Source organism: Dipteris shenzhenensis, chromosome 1, assembly GCF_047967505.1.
Source record: "Dipteris shenzhenensis isolate YYH24624 ecotype China chromosome 1, Dip_SZ_1.0, whole genome shotgun sequence".
In the NCBI taxonomy this organism is placed as follows: domain Eukaryota; kingdom Viridiplantae; phylum Streptophyta; class Polypodiopsida; order Gleicheniales; family Dipteridaceae; genus Dipteris; species Dipteris shenzhenensis.
Window position 1 is genome coordinate 2,725,548 of NC_141596.1, and position 8,463 is coordinate 2,734,010.

An 8,463-nucleotide genomic window follows, 5' to 3' on the forward strand; every position below is an offset into this window, starting at 1 on the left:
TTGAATTATGAGACCCAACACCTTAGCTAACACTTTATAAGATGTGTTTAGCATAGTTATAGGTCTCCAATCTCCCACCCACAAGCATTCTTGGCATTTTGGAAAGAGCTTAACTAACCCAACATTTACATCATTGGAGAGAAAACCCCTTTTCATAGCAAAGTTTGCCATGTCTACCAGATCACCTTTGAGTTCATCCCAAAATGCAACAAAGAACCCATCATGACCAGGAGATTTCTCCTTTTCCATAGCAGAAATAGCCTCCCAAAGTTCCTCCTCTGTGAACGGTCTTGGCCATGTATAGACCTCTAATACTCGGACACTCGCACCTGAACATCCTCCATCAACTCTCTTCCCACTAGAAATCACATAACCCTGTGTCACCCACAATGGCACTAAGGTCTGCCCAAAAAACTTCGGCTATGTGCCAAATTTTAGTACTTAACCAATCTACTTTATTTATCAAGCACTCGATCCACTCTCTCCCTGATGTGCTTGTTCCTAACTGATTGAAAGAACACATTAGCAGTGTAATCACCCAGTGGTAGCTAGAGCTGTCTACTCTTTACTCGAGCGTCTTTACTCGAGCGGTCTTAGTCGCCTCCATCTCCCTAGCCTTCAACTCAACTTTAGTTTCTACCAATAACATCTCCAACACCTGATCCAGAGGACTTACACCTAAAGCATCCTTCAAAGCTAACCTGCCATGCTGTATCACCTCCTCCTCTATGTATTTGTGTATCTTTAGCTCCTTTGACCAATCTCTGGACACTTGCAAAAGTGCCCTGATAACTTTGTCTCACCTCGCACATGGTCTTCTACACCAGCCACAACTTCCCTCGAGGCACTATGTATTTTCCTATAGAATGACTTAGACTTTAGCAAAGCATTATCAAATTTATATGGCACATCCAATTATCTATGCAAGTCAACTGGCAGAGAAAAGCACCAATAGATAGGTAGATGATCTAACAATCCAGAAGATGAAACATAATTCCCACTGAAAGGTGCACAAAGCCACCACCCATCTTCAAAAACATAAAATCTATCTATTCTACCCACTCTAAATTCATCACCATGACGACAATTGTTCCAAGAGAAACCTCCCAAACCTTTCTCATCCAACTTAGAACAGTCAATTAGACCCCAAGCAAGCACTAAATCCTGCCAAGCTTCTTTGTCTGCCCCAAAAATTCTTCTCCCATTATGTGATCTATCCCCAACAAGCTTTGTCATGTTCCAATGCCCCCGAAACATCATTCTGACTCTACCAAAGCATCATTAATCTCCTTCCAACACTCAACACGCTCATACACACTTAGTCTTAGAACTCTAAAGACAAAAGACTCCACTGAGACTTCGACACCGACAAAACACTCATGACTCTAATGACAGACCTCCAAGGCTTTAACCATAACAGCAAAACCACCCCTTCCCCGACTCGGGCAATTGGCAAAGACAGAGCACCCAATCTGTTTACAAGTGAACCAAAGGCTGTTGCTTTCAGACATCCTACTTGTTTGACCTTGTCGCAGCATCCCCTTAGCTTCCAGGACATCACTAGTAACACATCTCGGACTCTACCTGTCTTGTGCAATGGATCGATATGCGTCCTTGAGAAATGGAAATGATTTTCCTTTCCCAAACAACAAAACAACTCTTGGAACTAAAACAATTCATGGTTAACCAAGACATGACACACGAACTCATTCTCCCACAATAATTCATGAGTCAATGCTAGACCAGATTTGGATTAACAATCATTTAGAAAATTGTCTTTGTGGGACCAACTTTGCTGATTGGACCGACCATTCCCTTATTTACACATCGGTTGGCATACATTAACTTAGGGCAAGCCTAGTGAATGACATTCACCTTGTTTTCTTTTTCAGAAAAGGTTAACACGAGTATTCATGAAAAAACCTACGTTTAGGTGACGTGAAGGAAAAATATTTGGAGGTCTCAAAATCCTGAACTTTTTTCGCAAATATAGTTATAACTTGTGTGGAAACCTGTGATTTCTATCTCCAATTTTATGAGTTTGGAAGTTTTCCAAATTTTCCACAAAATTAAAAATCAATGTGAAGAGTCCTGATATATTCAGGCCCCAGCATCTCGACCTCGGGAATCCCGGACGATACAATACTTCGAGTTGTCATTATCTTGAAAGGAACCTCCGCAGGCCAATTCGATCAAATACGATGCTAATTCGAAGGCTGTTGGCATTAACTAGTAAAGAATCAGAACAGCATTTCTCTGCACAGACTCTCCCTTATATAATCCACAGCATATGTGCTGCGATTTATCGTGGATATGGAGACCTTTGGAACAATGAATCTTGCAGTTACATGGCTGCCAGATTGGGTTTTGTATTGCCTCATCGGAGGAGCCTTTGTTGTGGGTTTGCTGGTCGTTTACGTCTGTTACCCCATCTGGGCAGTGAAGCACATCCCTTGCCCTCCCTATGCTCTCCCCGGGTTGGGTCATCTTCTTCTTTTCTATAAGCTCAAGGAGGAGCTCTTTGTGAAGCTCGCCCGGGCCTACGGAGCCGTCTACAGGTCTGTCTCCCAAACTTTGTTGTAGGCGGGTCTGTCAACGGCCTTGCTCCGAGATTTTGTTGTGGAGTATCTATTGCCGGTTTTTGCTCCACTGACCCGAGCTTTTCCCTGGAGTACAGATTGCACATCGGACGGCAGCCCTATGTTATCATTGCCGATGCGGAACTGTGCAAGGAACTGTGCATCAAGCAGTTCAAATCTGCCACGGACCGTAATCCTCCGCCTTACATCGAGACTGTCCCGGTTCTTAACCGTGGTCTCTTTTTCACCAGGTAATTGAAACCTCATCGTCTGCCAAGATTTCTGTACACTCGCCTTCGGGTGTGATTCTGCTTTTTGCTTATCCTTACTCGGCTCGTCGCACAGAGGCAACAAATGGTCATCTTTGCGCAACATCCAGCTCCCTTTCTACCATTCTGATCAGATGCGCAAATACGTACCATTGATGAGCCGTATCATCGACAACCTGTTGACTGAGCTGGCTACTAAGACAGAGAGCGAAGACGTGGAAGTTTGCGACTATCTGATGAGGATGACGGTAGACGTCATTGGAGAGGCTGCATTCGGCACACAATTCGGATGTCTCAAGGGACAGAAATCGGGAGACCCTGAAAGTTTGGAATCAAAATTAATTCTTTGTGCACAGAGATTTATCGCTGCACTCCGGTTGGACGAAAAAGCTCCATTAAGCACAATCGTTGGAGTCTTCTTGCCTGTCTTACAGCAACCAGTACGAAAGTTTCTGGCTATGTTCCCCTCGACAGGTGATGGGGATCAAGAAATGTGCGCTCTCAATCTGCAAAACGTGTTGAGTCAAATCGTTTCACAGAGAAAGCGGCAGGTTGGAAACGAGAACCGGATCGATGGATTGTCCTTGCTACTAAACGCAAAGAAGGACGCACCACAACTCCTTACAGACGATTACGTAGGTGGGCTGACTTTCGAGATGCTTCTGACCGGGTCGGAGACCACCTCAACAACGCTCTCTTTTGCCCTGTATCTAATCTCTGGCCATCCGGAGGTTGAACGCAAGCTGGTGAAAGAAATAGATGCTTTTGGGCCACACGATCGCAAACCCACCTATGAGGATCTCGACCGGTTTCCCTACGTGGAACAGGTATGGCGCGGAGCTCTAGATCGTAAGACTCTTCCATGGAATTCCTATCCGAAACTGATTTACTGCACAATTGGAAGCGTAGGTAATAAAAGAAGCGCTACGATACTACACCCCGTCACCGATAATTGCTCGTGAGATATTGAAAGACATGGAGCTAGGCGGTTACCGTCTTAAGAAGGTACGAGATGCAGCAAAGCTGGCAAACACAGTCGGATTTCTAAGATCAGATCAGCCATGTTTTGGTATAGGTATCTTTGTGATCCGCTCAATCATGCTTGTTATGTGGTGCTATGACAGGGCACTGCGGTGTGGCTGGCGATGAACGCCGTGTTGTGGGATCCGAAACATTTTCCAGAGCCAGATAAGTTCAGGCCAGAGAGATTCGATCCGAACTGCGAGGAAAACAAGGCGAGGCACCCATATGCATTCAGCCCTTTTGGGATGGGGCCTCGGATCTGCATAGGCTATAAGTTCTCGATGCAGGAAGCCAAGATGGCATTGATAATGCTGTACCAAAGGTTCACGTTCGAGCATTCTCCTGCAATGGAGAAGCCTCTAGCCATGCACTTCGGCATTATTCGTCGCCCTAAGTTTGGTGTGAGGTTGCGAGTTCATCCACGTTGATGTAAACATTGGCACTTAATGAAACAGGCCTAACAAACGCGTGTGTGTGTGTCTTTGTTAGGTTTGTGTGCCTTGTTTCCTTGTGATTGAATTTTCAATATAGCATTCTACGGCCTGGTTTTACTAAGGGAAAACTCTCTCTCTCTCTCTCTCTCTCTCTCTATATGTGTACATACATGCATACATATGTATGTATATATGTGTGTGTATGTGTATGTGTGTGTGTATCCACTTATAAGCCATCCTTCCCCACCAATTTTACTAGAATCCACATGTGTTTGAGTGGTTCTCTCTCATAAGACAAAATGTAGTTGGAACGGTTGCTATGCCTAGCTTTAAAACTTAATATTTTTGGAGGTCACATAAGTTAAGTTGCACTAAGTACCATGCATAATGCAATTTACATAATTAGATTTCTTCTCATCCACATAGATTAATAATATTACTATGCATTCTCGTTGTTGTAATATTCATGCATTTGTCACATGATTTATATATGTATGCATGCAATTGTCTATGCACTAACTCAATGCATCATGTTGCCATGCCTTTATTTTTAACTAGTTGTGCAGTCTTCAGTGGTAACTCACGTATCATGGGGATCTTGGGGGAATGCCATCGAAGCCTCTACTCTTGAACAACTCCTTGTGGGAGCTCCATGTGTGCAAACTGTCTACCTGTGTCACCCAAGCGTCTACCGGATCGTGTGCAAGTGATTTCATGAGGGGAGGGAAGAGAGGGGAGAAGGGAGGGGGAGGGGAATGAGAGCACGAGGGAGAGAAGATGGGGGTAGGGGAATAGTGGCAATCACAAGACCACTCACAAGAAAGGACAAGAAGACTCAATACAAGAGAATGAGAAGAAGAGAGAGCTTCTATTCAATTCTTCAAAGTATACAATGAAGACAAAAGTCAAACCTTTGGCCATATATACATATCCACCTTTTGAAGGGAGGACTAACCCTTGCACTCTCTCGAGTCTCTCTTCTCTCATTTTACAACCACTTGGGCTCATTCGACTCCAAGAGAATTATCACTTGCTACTTCTCATGCTCCCTCCTACATTTCCACTTTCACTATTAACCAACGTGGCAGTTAACATGCCCCCCTTCCTACTCACAATCCTCCCATGAATTGTGTTCAATGCATAATGCCGGACTTGAGGGCATTGTTCATAATTCAGTAGCAGCCCTCTAGGAGATGCATCAAAAGGAATGTAGCGGCTTTCAAAAATGTGTCTTGAACATGTCTTTAAATGTCTGGATGTGATGGCTGTGAAGATTTTGGACACATATAGATAACCAAATTACTTGAGGGAATAAGGGGCCCTCATTGAGATTGAACACTATTTCCTCTTGCAGTCGCTGGTGGTGATCCTCCGGTGGTAGGTCAAGAGCAAGGAGGTTCTTCAATAGTCGAATGTCATGTGGGAGATGTAGCAAAAGGGATGTAGGAGCTTCCAAAAATGTGTCTCAAACATGTCTTCAAATGTCTGGATGTGATGGCCGTGAAGATTTTGGACACATATAGATAAGCAAATTACTTGAGGGAATAAGGGGCCCTCATTGAGATTGAACACTATTTCCTCTCTTGTAGTCACTAGTGGTGCTTCTCTGCTAGCAGGTCAAGAGCAGGGAGGTCCTTCAGCAAAATTAAAAGCAGTTGGAAAAAGTGCATGGTTGCCACAACTGTTTTTTTTTTTTAAGGCGAAAAAAAGTAAAAGTTGCCACAACTGTTGGATCTGGGACAGATGCAAATTTTGTGTTGAACTTCACCATCTAGTCAACCAGAGGTAGTGAAGAGCCAACCTCTGGAAAATCGAAGCAAGGGAAGTTGCAGGCAATGTGGGGATTTGCTTCCCACATCTTCTCAAAATCTGGTGCACGGAGTGGCATGAAGGTAGGGTCGATCCTCCGTTGATCTCACGTAGCAATAAGTCCACCAAAATGCTGCATGTTTTAAAAATGGGATTCTCCATGGAGGTTGGAGACCAGCATCCTTATCGGCTTGGGGTACACAGATTGTAGTTAGGTCAGCCATATCTCCCCATATACACCGATCATGTTCATGTCACCATTTGTGGAAGTTGCATCGAATGAGATCAGTTAAAGCTCTCACCTCCATTATGTCTTTTCGAGATAGGTGAAAGCTTTGCAACTTTCCTTTCCACATGTTCATGTCAGGCAAAGTATCATGCCCATTAAAGACATACACATGTTAAGCTAGAAGCATAGTCATGTATATTTTTTTTGTTTCCTATTTTTTAGGGATGGTTGCTTGTCACATAAATTATTTTAGAAGCAATTAAATTCTAATATTAATTTCCATTGGTAATCTTTGTTTCTTTTTATACAAGATTTCACTCTACATGAGAGTTCAGATGTGGCATTGTATGTGAGAAATGAAGTGCTTGCCTTTGGGCAAATATGCATTAATAGGCTGGAACAAAGTCTAATGACTCTAGAAGAGATTTAGAGGCATAAGAGAAGATATCTTATGCATCATTTTCAAAAAATGGTGTATCTTTACACGGGTGTGATTTTTTGGTGAGCTTTTTGTCATGAGCTTTTTTTCAATTTTCATGAATATTGCGAGCTTTTCATTCACCTGAGAGAGAGAGAGGGGGGGGTCATGGAGTGGGGTGGGTTGAAAGTTTGGGTTGTGGTTGCAGTTAAGAGGAGAGAGGGGGGGGAGGGGAGATAAAGGAAAGGGGGAGGGACGGGCGCATGGGTAAGGTGGCATGGAGAAGGGAGGGGAGGGGAGTTGGAACATATATTCATTATCATAGTGGAGAACGTAGAGGGGGAACTTATAAGGTATGCAAAGAGGAGTGCAAGGAGGAGAGAGAGGATGAGGAATGTGAAAGTTATGTTCATCTACTAAATGTAAAGGGGAAGGGAGAGCATGTGGGAAATTTGTTTATTTTCAAAGTGTATAATTTGACAGATTTGACCTTTTTTATTGGATTCCTCGTCGAATTCCGGTCAACGCAGACTCAAAACAGGCCCCAAACAGGCCAAAATGACAAAAACACCATTTTTCCAATTTTTATCAGAATATGGTCATGTTGGTACTCAAAATGACCGGAATTCGACGAGGAATCCAAATATGAGGTCAAAAGTTTCAAATTATACACTTTTAAAATGTACATATCTCCCATAGTTCCTCCCTTCTACTTTGAATATGGACATATCTTCCATAATTTTTTGCCTCCTACTGCCACTCATATCCTCCCCCCCCTTGTGCATAGTATACACTCTTCCACCCCTCCCACATGCTATGAAAATGAACATATCCTATATTCTCTCCCCCTCTTTCTAACCTCCCCATCTTTCTTATAACAAAAACATGTATGGATTTCTAAAAAAAGCTCGCAAAAACAAAGGAAATGGTAAAAAAGCTCACATTAAAAAGCTCGCCAAAAGATTTCCCCCTCTTTACACCACCTCTATGTTGATAACAACAACTCTTGGATTATCATATAGAGGTTATTTAATTTATTTACTACTCAATTAATAAAAAATAAGAAAACAATTAGTAAATATATACGAAAATTTTAAATAAATAATTAAGGAGGCATTTAGCAATAAAATTATATAACAACTATTTTGATGATTAATTAGCAGTTCATAAATTTTTTACAAAAGTTAGTTAGTAAAATATTGTAATTAGAAAATTAATTAATAACTAATAAATTAATTAATGGTGAAATTGATTAGAAATTATGCTTGTCTCTTTGAGCTTATGTACTTTGTGATTTTTGGTTATATGTTTATAATAACCTTAATTTTTGGCCTTCCCCTTTTTTTCATCACTAGAAGTTTGGGAATGTAGTCATGTTTGATTGGAAAAGATTAAGGGCTATACAAAGTATCATACCCATCGGATATTACTTGCATGGTTGGACATGCATATTTCCAAGTATCTTACCAAGAATCATGCATGCATGTCAAAAAACATGCATCAACATACTTCTAGCCTATGTATGCATCTCTGATGGGCATGCTACTTTACACAATCCTTAATCTAAGTAAGATTAAGGCATGTGCAAATCATCATACCCATCGGATATCATTTGCATGGCTGGACATGCATATTTCCTTGTTTTCTTACCTAAATCCTAAACCCTGAATTTTAAACTTTAAACCCTAAACTCTAAACCCCC

General features: G+C 42.0%; 1 protein-coding gene across 1 annotated transcript; it reads left to right on the top strand.

Moving 5' to 3' along the window:
- The first annotated feature begins 2,313 nt into the window (after window positions 1-2,313).
- On the top strand, window positions 2,314-4,299 carry LOC147905255 (cytochrome P450 711A1-like). Its single transcript, XM_087378831.1, has 5 exons — window positions 2,314-2,558; window positions 2,678-2,830; window positions 2,925-3,675; window positions 3,758-3,853; window positions 3,973-4,299. The coding sequence occupies exons 1-5, from the start codon at window positions 2,314-2,316 to the stop codon at window positions 4,297-4,299; spliced, it is 1,572 nt and encodes a 523-aa protein (XP_087234957.1).
- Window positions 4,300-8,463: the final 4,164 nt, after the last annotated feature.